This window comes from Cetorhinus maximus, chromosome 2, assembly GCF_964194155.1.
Source record: "Cetorhinus maximus chromosome 2, sCetMax3.hap1.1, whole genome shotgun sequence".
Taxonomy (NCBI): Eukaryota; Metazoa; Chordata; class Chondrichthyes; order Lamniformes; family Cetorhinidae; genus Cetorhinus; species Cetorhinus maximus.
The window spans coordinates 106,373,000-106,386,400 of NC_135880.1; the positions used below are offsets into that span (position 1 = coordinate 106,373,000).

General features: G+C 42.6%; 1 protein-coding gene across 1 annotated transcript in view; it reads left to right on the forward strand.

Moving 5' to 3' along the window:
* ntrk2a (neurotrophic tyrosine kinase, receptor, type 2a) overlaps nt 1-13,401 on the forward strand; it is a 240,298-nt gene that overhangs the window by 54,161 nt on the left and 172,736 nt on the right. The window contains exons 8-10 of the mRNA XM_078567962.1: nt 1,697-1,999; nt 7,961-7,993; nt 13,098-13,201. Coding sequence (XP_078424088.1) covers nt 1,697-1,999; nt 7,961-7,993; nt 13,098-13,201 — 440 coding nt within the window. The remainder of the gene's footprint in view (nt 1-1,696; nt 2,000-7,960; nt 7,994-13,097; nt 13,202-13,401) is intronic.

Consider the following 13,401-nt stretch of genomic DNA (forward strand, 5'->3'; position numbering starts at 1 on the left):
ACTTTTATTTTGTACTTTTACGCCAACAACATGCCCAAGATCAGTTCAGGCAGAATCTAATGTGGATGAAGAATTAAACAAAAGAAAATCAAACTTTCAAATAAACTAGTCTGCAATTATTTAATTGGTTGCTGCTTGGCAAAATTTTACTCTCTGCTGAACAAAAAACATTGGGTGGAATTTAGTGTTGGTGATGAGGTCTCGCCCACCAGTTGGAGAATCTGTGGGAACCTCATGCTGCTTTCCTTTGAGAGGCCTGACACAATTACTAGGTAATCAGGCACTTACCTGGAAAGCACAGGTTTCCCATGCAATTGAGCCTCTAGCAGGGAGGAAATCCTGCCCCGGGAGCTGCTGGCCAATCAGAGGATGGCAGCTCTCCAGTACTAGCAGCATCATCTTACCGATTTTCCGGTACCAGCGGGTGACTTTCCCACCTTGGACCTTAATTGTACTTAATGCCTCCTGTGCGATTTTCCAGGCCCGCCATCTTGCCCACTCCAGCGGGCTCCATTAAATTCCATCCACCGTGACACAATGCAATTAAGGATGATGATTCAAGGGAAAATGCTCATATGTCACTTGAATGATGTTATTGATAGAAGTAGTAATCAACCCCTCAGCTTAGAGAAGAATTCAGAACAGAAAACAGTGGAGAAAATCAGCAGGTGAGACAGCATATGTGGAAAGAACAGACCAATTATCAAATCAGCCATGATCATATTGAATGGTGGAGCAGGCTTGACGGACCATATGGTCATTTCCTGATCCTATTTCTTATGTTCTTATGTAATCAAGTGCAGACCCTTTCAGAAAACTGAAAAGTAAGAGGTGGATTGAAACTAGTGTATAGGCCTGTGTGGTAGAAAAGTGCCCGGCTGTGATTGCAGGCCTGGATCTGAGCCTAGCCCCCAATCAAAATACTGGTTCCATTTGTATTATCTATACCTTTACAAAGGTCTGATTGAGCAGCTAAAGAAAGTTCTTTGCTGATAGTTGCAGTAGATCAACAAGCAGCTGCTTTTCCTTCCCCTTTCCTCTGGTTGACACCCAAGAGACACAGGTCATGGCATAGCACTTGCCAGTGCCATTTAATCTTACTCTGATGCCAAATACTCTAGCAGGGTCAAGGGAAAAAGTCACCAGTGCCAGCTTTGCTGCACTCCTACAAGCAGAGCAGGGCAGAACGGTTTTGTGCCCTGCCCATAATCTGGCCAGTGGGGGCAGTACCGCAGGATGTTCAATGACCTAATCTGGCCAATGAAAGTATTACGCATTGCACTTTCTGAGACAAGAACTTGTATTTAGATTATGTATTTAATTTAAAGATAAACATTGACAAAGCACTTCATCAATAGACATCAATAAAGTCATGGATACCAAGTCATGAAGGGAGAGGTTAAAAGGAGTGGCTGAAATCCTGGTCAAAAAGTTGAGGTTTGAGAAGGTTTTTAAAGGCACAGAGAGAGGTGGATAGGTGCAAAGCTCTAGGGAGGAAACTCCAGATAGCAAGATGAAGTAGTTGAAAGTTCTATGTCAAATGGTGGGATGAATGGACGGGCAAAGGCTTATTTGAGTTTTTATTTGGCAAGAGATTGCATTGACATTTATTTGGTAACTGTTTAGTAATGATGTAACCTTCACAACATTCTATGTAACATTGTGTTTAACTAGCATCATTTGTTTTTCTCTCTAGTTCCTCCTAGGATAATATTGTTGGGTGAGGCAATCCCAGATCACCGCTGGTGCATTCCTTTCAGCGTAACAGGCAACCCACCACCCAAAATTCAATGGTACCACAATAATTATCCTCTGAATGAGACCGATTTTATACTGACACAAATTCATGAGGAGAATATCAGCGAGCAACATGGTTGCCTGCAGCTGGACAATCCGACTCACCTGAACAATGGGAACTATACCCTATACATTTATAATGATCTAGGGCAGGATAAGGGCACAGTTTATGCTCATTTCATGCACCATCCTCCTGGTTCAGGTGGGTATTTTCTTATTATCTGTTGTTATTATTGGCACTTTACTTTGCTATCATTCTATATGATTTTTTTAAATTCAGCTTCAAAGTGAGTTGTTAATTAGACATATTTACTCATCCCATTACCAAACCAATCTATGTAAATGGCAATAGCACAAGAACTCCCTCAGTTGTAGAGATCAATGTTCATATGAGAGGTATAGATCAGAATAGCAAGGGTCATCCCTTAAACAGTTATTGTACTTTTGGATGATAGCTGAGCCAAAAGTTTAGTTGAGAAACTTTGTATATCATACAAAAATAAGAAGTATCCCTCAGACTCAGAACCTGTGAAGACAGAAATGAAAAATAATGTAAAAATATAAAGCTAACTTAGTTTTAAAAAAATCATTACGCTTGAGCGTAAAATAGCTCATGGTGACGTTGGGCGAGCGTCCCGATGTCATCCCACACTCGCGCGATATTTCAGTTGGTGGCCGTGCGCAAAAGTCGGAAGCGCGCCTGCCGCCAATTAAGTGGGCAATTTGTAATTATCCCCGATTTTCCGTGGTCTGTCCAACCTCACGGTTAGTGGACAGACGAATCAGCCAGGTGGCCTTTGCACTTTTCATGAAACCTCATGCAAGAGAGGAATGTGGTTTCCGTTATTAAATAAAAGCAATTAAAAATCTATGGACAGAATTTTTATAATGTATATGTTCATGTGACTGTTTGTAATGCTTGGACATTTTTGTTCTGATTCTACAATCATTATTTAATACTTTTGAAGTCTTCAGTTCCCTGAGGCAGCTCTCTGCCTTCAGGAAGTTTTCATTCCGCGTTCGCCTGCATTTATGTCAGCGCCTGCCCTCCTCCCGCCCCACCCTGGAAATGCTGAGCATTTCAGTGCATGCTTCATGCTGCCTTGCCATTAATTGGCCAGCCAGCGTGAAATTACGGTCGGGGGCCAATCGCGGTTGGCGGTCCATTCCCCGGCTGCTCCTGGACCCGCTGATCGTGCCTGCCTGCCGAACTGAAAATTCTGCCCAATGTTTCTGTAACATTTGTTTGTCTGATGGCACCAAACTGCTTTCTGATCAATGTACCAGGGCGCAAATCATATTCAGCATTGGCATCAATCACAAACATGATTCAGCTTTTGATAAGCGCACTTTGAACAAGTACTTCACAAACTAGAATTGTTTGTGGGCAGAGCATCATTAAATAAACTTTACAGTGGTTGGCAGCACAATTCTCTCCAATAATTAAGTACCAAATAAAACAGACATGCTAATACTTTACTAGTGCAAAGGCTTAATTTCAGACACTGAGAACTTTTTGGACATAAGTGTTAGACTATTGCCTAGGTTGAAGTACACATAAGTCTGCATGAGATATATTCTACGTAGATATAGCTTTCCAATACTACATTCTTTACCTACTGAAGAAGGTCTATAGGAATAATTCTGAAAACAATTTTACAATATTGCAATATTTCATCCCTTCCTATTAGAAAGGGAAGAATTTGGTGGTACATGTGGTTCATTAACAGATAAATACAGCTACCTGTACTATGAGAAAAACAGATGTAATCATTCATATATCATTTTTATCTAACTTTTTTTTCTAAATCTCTTTTTCCAAAACTTCTTGGGCAGGATTTTTCCGTCGGTATGCAGGGGCGGGCCTGACACACTGACATGTAAAATGACGCGCGATGACATCGGGCGTGTGTCTCGATGTCATTTCGCAGTCCCGTGATCTTTCGTTCGGTGGACGCGCGCCAGAGTCAGCTGCACGCCTGTTAATATGTAAACGGCCTATTAAAGCCATTAAGAAAGTAATTGATGTAATTGTTAACGCTGCCCGTCCAGCCTTAAGGTTGGCAGGCAGGCGAAAAGGCCAAGCAGCCTTCGCGTTTTTTAGGAAACCTCACCCATGAGCAGGATAAAGTTTTCTAAAGCTTTTATTAAATAAATAAAAAAAATTTCCTAAATATAAAAACATATCCCATCTCATGTGATACAGTTACATTAGGGGACATGTTTAAATAAATTTTTAAACCATTTATTGAATTATTTCAATATCCATTCAATCTTCCTGAGTCAGCTCCGTGCCTTAGGGAAATTGAAGTGATCCTGAAAGAGCGCTGGCCCCGACTCTCCCTCTTCCCCACGCCCACACAGGTAGTGCTGAGTGCTATGGCTTGCTCATTATGCTGGCTGGGCCATAATTGACCTGCCCGCGTAAAATGGTAGTGCAGAGCCAATTGCGGGCGGCGATCGGCTCCAAGACCGCCCCCGCCTGCTCCCGCTGAACCTGCCCACTGCCTGAAAAGACCAGGCCCTTGTGCTCTTCTGAGAAATTAATTCGATTTTTCCTTTTGTCCTTCATTTTGTTGCGATTTATCCTTATAGCTACCTTTAAAATTCCATATTACTACTGTTTCATTTTTGTTTACAGCAACCCTGGCAGTCAATCAATCCTATTATTCCCTTCTTAAATTTGCATTTTCATCTCGTGTGCTTTCAAGTGTATGACCCATCAGTTGTGAAGAGCATTCTCACTTTTCAGTTTCAGCGTCTCCCAATAATGTTACTTTCAGTGCCTCACATCACTGGGATGATTCCCATGGGGCAGGATTTTATACTCGAAGTGTGGCCGCTTACCCAACATGCCCTAGCATAATATGATGTGCGATGACGTTGGGCGTGCGTCCCTATGTCATCACATGGTATTTCATTGGCTGTGCGCTTGCTGATAATTGAAAGGCCTATTAAGGCCATTAATAAGATAATTAAAATCAAAATAATGCTGCTCATCCAACCTTACAGTTGGCGGGCAGGCAAAAAGGCCAAGTGGCCTTTACATTTTTTAGGAAACCTCATCCATGAGCGGGATGAGGTTTCCTAAAGCAAATAAACATTAACTAAAAACTTTATGTTTGAATTAAAAACACGTCCCAGCTCATGTGACACAGGGAACGTTTTTAAAAAAATTTTCTGTCTTGATTAATTATCTTAAAAGCACGTCAATCTCCCTGAGGCAGCTCCATGTAGGTAGCGCTGAGCGCTGCCGCTTAATTGGCCCACCTGCGTGAAATCGCGGAGTGAAGCCAACTGTGGGCAGTGGTCGGCCCACCCTTGCCAAACCCGCCCTTGCCAAGCCCACCCGACGAGGGAAAAATTCTGGCCATGAAGTGGCACCTTGTAGAAATGATGTAAAGAATGTGTTATAGTACTCTGAAATTGACAAACCTTCTCCCACTGTTTTCTGATAACATCTGTGAGTCATAGTTGTTGTTCCTGGTTTGGAGAATGACCTAATGATTTAAAAGCATTGGATAAATATTTTAAACATGCAATGTTGCTGGTAAAAAGATAGCATGAGATGCTGCAACACATGACTCAGCTCACATCACATAAAGAGAGAAAATGATTGTCGGTGATTAGTCCATCTTATGTTAGGTGCTTGGGCTCTTGAAGTGTTTGAATATTTGCAGTAAGTTAGTTCCCAGTGAACTTGCTATTTTGAAACAAATCCAGATATTCACTTGATTTGTAATTAATCACAGGTCCCCAGTTTTCAGGATTTGAATGTATTTGTCCCATTAAAAAATAATTTCTGTGTGAAACTGTTGGTTTTGCTCATCTTCCCATGATAATTGCTATTTTAAAATTTTCAACAAAGCATTAATAACTATGGATCAATATGGTGAAATAGTTATAATAAACATATGGGGCAGGATCTTCCGGTTGGCGAGCGGGGGCGGGGCCCGCTCGCTGAAACATATAATGACGTGGGATGGCTTCGGGTGGAACTCCCGACATCACCCCGCGTCATTTCCATTTTCAGGTCGGCGGGGGCGCAGCTGAGTCAGCTTTGCGCCCGCCGACCTGTCAACGGCCTACTGAGGCCATTGAAAAACTAATTAAAGTCATTGATGGACCTGCCCGTCCAACCTTAAGGTTGGCGGGCAGGTTAGGAGCCCTGGCGGGCTTCGGAAAAAGCATGAAACCTCATCCACGGGCAGGATGAGGTTTCATGAGGGTATTTAAATTTTTGTTTAAGGTTTCATTAAAAGTTATGGACATGACCCAACTCATGAGGGGACACGTCAGGGAAATTTTTTTATCATTTGTATTACAAATTTTAAACCTGAGCCGATCTCCCTGAGGCAACACTTAGCCTCAGGGAGACCTACGCGTGAAAGAGTGCACTCCTGGCTGAGGGAATCCTCCCTGTCCGCCCAGGGAGCGCATAGTGCTTCTGAGTGGATGTCATGCTGGGTGGACCTTAATTGGCCCGCCCACGTAAAATGGCGGCATGCCCCTGATTGGGGGCGCCAATTGGAGGTGCGCCCACCCGTGCCTGCTCCCGCATTTCACCCCCGAATGGGGGAAAATTTTTCCCATGGATTAGGTTTGGACAGGACTTCTGCTAATAAGGTTTCAGAAGTGAAAAGGGAGAGTAGGATGACAGTGGCAAGAAAGGATTCTACTGCAATGTTCTGGGGTTTCTGTTAAGATAGAACCTGTATGGATAGCATTAAGAAATTGAATAAGAGTTGGTAACGTTTTCAATGTCCATTACGTACAACAACCAGTGAAGACGAAACAGAGGTGGTAATAGGAAGTCTGTTGAAAGAGATATGCAAAAACAACTCAGCAATACTATTGGGGATTTTTATCTATCTCCAAGATGGATTGAAATAAAGTAACATGTGATCAAAGTAAAGAACTCTTTTTAGAATTTATCCAGACTGCTTCCTAGAACAGTGTGTTGGGCTAGACAGTCTAGTCCAACAAGAAAACATTTATCTCTAGAAAATGGGCTAAATAACTGAAATGAGAGCTGGAGATCAACTGGGGGAAAATGTGGCCACAGCAGAGTTAGATTCAATATGAGAAAAGAGAACAATAAGCAATAAAAAATAAAGCTGTTGGAATAGTAAAAGGTAAAGTCCAGTGAGATAAGAAGGGATTTTATCCAAATTAGATGGTCAGTAAAGGTGGAGAACAAGTTGATGGATTAGCAGTGGGGAATCTTTGAGTCCACGCTGTATTGTAAATACATTCCATAAAGCAAAAAGGGATAATATGAGAAAGAGTTGGCTGGCTATATCAATGGGCAAGGACTTTTATCAATAAGTAAAAGATTATTTAAAAAGGGAACCCCCATCAGGAATGGAAGATAAAGTCTAATTGTTGAGGATGAAAGTATGTGGGAAGTATTAAATTAGCAATGGTTTTTACAAATGATGGTTGATTTCACGTGCACGGTAATCAGAGGTCACCTATTAAACTTTGCCGGACAGAGGTTAGGAAAAATTTCTTTCCACAGTGGGTGTCGGGATATTTAGTCACCAAATGAAGATCCATAAGGGCTTCTGAAAGTTTCAGTGTACATCAGTGTGCTGTGTCTGTGAGGAAGAAGCTACCCATGTTTTTCTGCCTCTCAGTCATTTATATGGCCTAGATGGACTACAGTCCTATCCCCTGCCTGTATTCATGCACCTAGAACAAAAAAACAGAAGGAAATAGGAGTGCATCTGATGGAGGATGCACCAGAGAGCCAAAAATAACTCAAATCATTTTGTTAGGGGTTTCCAGTGTAATTTTCTACCTGGCTTTAACCTGACTCAGGACCCCTGCAGGTTGAGAGACCTCCCAGGCTGACCATAGTGCCAGGATTTCAGGAGTGCTCCTGCATTAATGTGCTCAAGGTGTGGTTACTAAGAAAAATGAAGTTAGCCCTCTCCTGCCAGGACACAATACAATACCAATATCTAGTATAGTTGAAGGCTCAGTGATGCCTCGTTGGGAAAACCCAATATTACCAGGGTAGTGCAATGGGGCAGAGATATGATTAGGAAAATGGTCCCTTATTTTCCCTTTGTATTAAATTTCTGACATTTGATAAACAAAATAGCAAATCTGCATTTCTAAAACATTTGTACCTGATTATGCACTTTTTGAAATTTAGGCAATGAACCGATCACAGATCCTGGGTTTTATGGTAAGTAATGCAACATGCGATGTCTTCCTATTTATTGTAAGATATAAACTGGAGAAAAAGTATCCATGCAATCATTGTACTTGAAAAACATTTGGAAAGTCTCAATAGACATGATCACAGCACAACACTGCCTGTAATTTGATACTATTAGGGACATAAATTAGGAACTTAATTCAAAGAGGTCACAGGATGACTGGTATAGGAAATTGAATTTTTCTGCCCTTCCTGGAGAAGAATAGTATTATTCTATATCTAACCATGCTACACATGACCTGTAAGTCCTTGATGCTGATGGCGAGTTCCTGCAATGGAAACTATGCTGTCCCCCAGTTTTAACAATCCTTCTCTTAATGAGCACAAAAAATGGATAAAATAAAATGACATCTGGGCCTGAATTTTTCCCGCATCAGGCGGGCTCGGCGGGTGCAGGTGGGGGTGGTGGCAGAGCTGACCGCCGCCCGCGATCGGCTCCACACCGCCATTTTACGTGGGCCCGCACAGCGCAATACACGAGCGGTAGCGCTGAGCGCTACCTGTGCGGGCGGGGGGAGGAGGGAGAGTTGGGTCCAACGGTCTTACGGGTGCATGCGCGAAAGAGCATTTCAATCACCCTGAGGCAGCTCCGTGCCTCAGGGAGATTGAAGCGCTTTTTAAAAAAATAAATAAATGGAATAAAAATATTATGAAACATGTCCCCTCATGTGACTATGTCACATGAGTTGGGACATGTTTTTATTTTTCAGAATTTTTAAAAATTTAATTCATAAATGCCTTAGGAAACCTCATCCCGCTCGTGGATGAGGTTTCCTAAAAAACGTCAAGGCCACATGGCCTTTTCGGCTGCCCACCAACTGTAAGGTTGGATGGTCAGCGTAAATTTGAAATTAATTAGATCCTTAATGGCTTTAATAGGCCTTTTAATTATCGGCGGGTAGGTAGCCAACTCCGTCGCACACCCACCAAACGAAACATCGTGAGACAGCACGATGACGTTGGGATGCACACCCAATGTCATCACGCATCATTTTACATGCCAGTGTGTCGGGCCCACCCCCGGACGCCAACTGAAAAATTCTGGCCTTGGTTACAGACAGAAATTAGTTTTATTATTTTCTAAGGTGTTCTGTTATAAGAACATAAGAAACAATAGCAGGAATAAGCAATATGACCCCTTGAACTTACCCTGTAATTCAAAAGGATAATGGTTGAACTTCTTTCTACTTTCCTGCCTTATCCACATAGTACCCAAAAATCCATCGATTTCCATCTTGAACGTTTGAATGACTGACCTTCCATAGCCATTGAGTAGAGAATTCCAAAAATTCACAACCTTTTGAGTGAAGAAATTTTTCCTCATCTTAGTTCTAAATGGCTGACCACTTATCCTGAAACAATGACCACTAATTCTGAACTCTCTCACCAAGTGAAACACCTTCTAGCATCTACCCTGTTAAGCCCTTTAAAAATTTTATACATTTCAGTGAGATTGCCTCTCATTCTTCTAAACTCTAGAGAATATAGGATCTATACAATCTCTTCTCATGGATCTGCCATCTTATTCCAGGGCCAGGATTGTCCGGTCAGCGAGTGGGGGGCAGGGCCCGCTCGCCGATGGGTAAAATGACGCGGGATGATGTTGGGCAGAACTCCTGACATCACCGCGCCCCATTTAAATTTTCAGGTAGGCGGGGGCTCAGCAGAATCAGCTGTGTGCCCGCCGACCTGTCAATGGCCAATTCAGGCCATTGACAGAGTCATTAAACTATTTAATGGGCCTGCCCATCCAACCTTAAGGTTGGCGGGCAGGCCAGGAGCTCTGGTGGGCATTAGAAAAAGCATGAAACCTCATCGATGGGCAGGATGAGGTTTCATGTAGGTTTTTAAAAATGTAATTAGAGTGTAAGTAAAAGTTATGCACATGTCCCAACTCATGTGACAGTGTCACAATGAGGGGACATGTCAGGGAAATTTTTTTTCTCTATTTTTCAGATTTTCTATTGTGGAGTTGACCTCCCTGAGGCAGCACTTAGCCTCAGGGAGATGAGTGCACTCTTTCGTGCACGTGCGCAAAAGAGCGCACTTTCGACTCAGGGAATTCCCCCCTCCCCCACCCGCACAGGGAGCGCATAGCGCTCCCAAGGGGACATCACACTGGGTGGGCCTTAATTGGCCCGTCCACGTAAAATGGCGGCGCGCTCCCGATCGGTGACGCCGATCAGAGGCGCGCCTCTGTGCGCCCGCTCTTAAACTTCCCCCCTGACGGGGGAAAATTCTGCCCCAGGAATCAATCCAGTGAATCTTCATTACACCCTTCTTAAGGCAAGTCTATCCTTCCCTAGCTAAGGAGTCCAAAACATATATAATAAATTGGGTCAGTCAGGGTAAGATATTCTAAACAGCTATCAAGATATCAAGTATTGCTCATAATTTCTTGGCCTGTCTGAAAGCCTAGCAATGTGAAATTCTAATTCAGCTGGTGAGCCACATTCATCACAAAAAGCATTGTAGACACGCAGAAACATCATCAACTCTAATCTTCTTTGCTACACCTCACACCGTTTAGGAAGGCAATGAGCTTGTCTAGACTCACATTGTGACTTAAAAACAAATGATAGAAATTTTAGAAAGTGTAGGTATCAAAGCAAATGACAAGATGTTACAGTATTACATAACAGGTTTAAGATGTTATGATCAGGACCCATGTCCTTCTTAATAGGTGATAAAAATGGATGAATGAACCAACCCATATACAATAGATTGAGAAAGAAACTGTGGGTTGGATTTTCACCATCCAATTAGGAAGCTCAAGTTGTCTCCTTTAAAAGGGCCCCCATTTGGCATATTTTCATTCTGGGAAGGGGGTTGTTGGGATGGAGTCGGGTCCGTTGCCTTTGGAAGCAGTTCTGAGGTGGCTATGAAGGAAGTCAAGAGCCGGGGCTGGCTGTATAGAAGGCCCGGCTTAATTCCCTGAGACTTGTGACCCATTGTGTAAAAGGCTGTTGGCCCTCTAGTCCCACCCCCAGCCACCTCCATGCCCCCTCAAACCTCACATGTCACCTCCATGCCCTTTCATACCTGCTGTTTCCAAGTCCATAGCCACTTACTCAGTACCCACAATGAGCAGGCCTCAGGAACCATGGGGAAATGAAAGAAAACTCCAAACAATCTAAAAGAGCTCTCAATCATAAACGCCTAACATTGAAAAAAATTCTCATTGATGAAACCACATCAAAGACAGCTAGTTCTTTAATAGTCTCTTAAAACTGTAAATCAAAACGTGAGCTCAGCCCCTCTGCTAAGATGTGGTTTGGGGCTTTTGAAACTCAGCCAAGCATTCATAGTGGACTCAGCTGTAATAACAGCCCTTTGTAAATGTCAACGGTGAAGTCTATTGAAACTGCAGGAACAGATGGCTAATTTTTTTTTTACTAAGGTACACCAGATGAACTGTCAATCAGTGCATTCTAGCAGTAGGTATCTTTTTCACTCCAACTGAAAGCTGCAGCCTGTTTTATTTCATTATTCCCTCTGCTGGCAAAAATGGGATCTGCCAGAAATGGGGGTGGGATTTCCACATTCAGGTTCCACCTGCCATTTCTAAAGGCATCCAGAGTCGACTCAGCTCAATGAAAATCCGGCCCTGTGTAAAGAATTTTAAATTGTAATCAATTTTTCAGGAAATATTTTGTTTTTGCATTCTATTGAAGTGATGATGTAATGCAGAAATGTATCATGTCTGATCTAATACTGAAATGTTGGGCCATTTTGCTGTCAGACTTTGTCTAAGTTCCCAGATCTATTTATCTCAGTTCTATATTGCTGACAGCATAAAATATAATTAAGGGAATGAAACCTTTACAAGAATAATCTTGAATCTAACAATGCATTTCAGGGGAAACTAGATAAGTACCTGAGGGAAAAAGCAGTAGAAGGATAAGCTGATGTGGTTAGATGAAACAGGGTGGAAGGAAGCTTGCGTGGAACATAAACAGCAGCATAGACCATTTGGGTCGAAATTCTATAAATTCTGTAAAATTCCATGAGCTGAATTTTGCCCCCATCAGGGGGAGTTGTGCAGGGGTGGGGATGGGCGGGAACGAGTGCGAAGCTGATTGGTGCCCCCGATTGGGTCCGCGCTGCCATTTTACGTGGGCAGGCCAATTAAGGCCTGCCCAGCCTGACGCTCACCCGGAAGCGCTGAGCGGGCAGGGGGGATTCCCTGAGTTGGGCCCTGTGCGCGAAAGAGCGCAGAGATCAATTTAAGGCTTTAAAATTTAAATAAAGGAAAAAGAAAGCTTTTAAAACATGTCCCCTCATGTGACAGTGTCACATGAGCTAGGACATATCAGTTAATTTTTTAATTAATTTTTATTGAATTTTAAAACACTTCATGAAACCTCATCCCGCCCGTGGATGAGGTTTCATGAAAAATGCGAAGGCCGCCTGGGTTCTTCGCCTGGCCGCCAACCTTAAGGTTGGACGGGCAGCTCATTTAACTGTTTTAATTAGTTTTTAACAGGCCTTTGACAGTTCAGCGAGCGTGCAGCCGACTCGGCTGCGGACCCACCGAACTGAAAATCTAAATGATGCACGGTGACATCGGGACGCCAGCCCAACGTCACTGTGCATCGTTTTACGTGTCGGCAAGCGGGCCCCGCCCCCGGTCGCTGACTGGAAAATTTTTCCCTATGTAATTAAGGATAGAATTTATTCAGAAAGTAATGAGATTTCACTAAATACTTTTACAGGAAAGGTTTTAAATATAATTACTGGATACCTGTATTGTCACTCATGGGTAAATTATGGGCTGTGGATTCGTGGGGCAGCATGGGGTAGTAATGGTGGTAAAGTTAGTCATGTGCGGTGAGAAGGGTGCTCATAAGTAATGGGAAGGGTCAGTGGGAAACAAATGTGAAGGTTTTTGAAGGACTTTATGGAGGTATTGTCAATACACCATCAAAGCAGGTTGACATTGAATAATAATTTGTATTCAAGAGAGAAATTTATAATATTCTTATAAACATACTAAGATCTTAGCTCACTTTGTTAGTTGGTCAAAACAGGTAATAAAAGACTTGAAAAATGTTATATCTCTTATTTTCAGATGCATATGACCAGTTTATGGATATCTTTGATGTGACCTCTGACAATTCAACTGCAATTGGCCCACCTAATGTCACAGAAAAGACAATGGAAGATGGCATTGCTGTAAGTACCATAGGAGGAGATTAGCGCCCGATAGAACAGATTGCTTCATACAGCTATGTAAAAGTAGAGAACAAGATTTGTATTTATATATCACCTTTCATAACCTCAGGACGTCTCAAAACGGCCAAGGAACCACTTTTGATATGTGTTGACTGTTGAAATGTAAGTAACACTTTGGCAAAGTTTTAAATAGCAAGGTG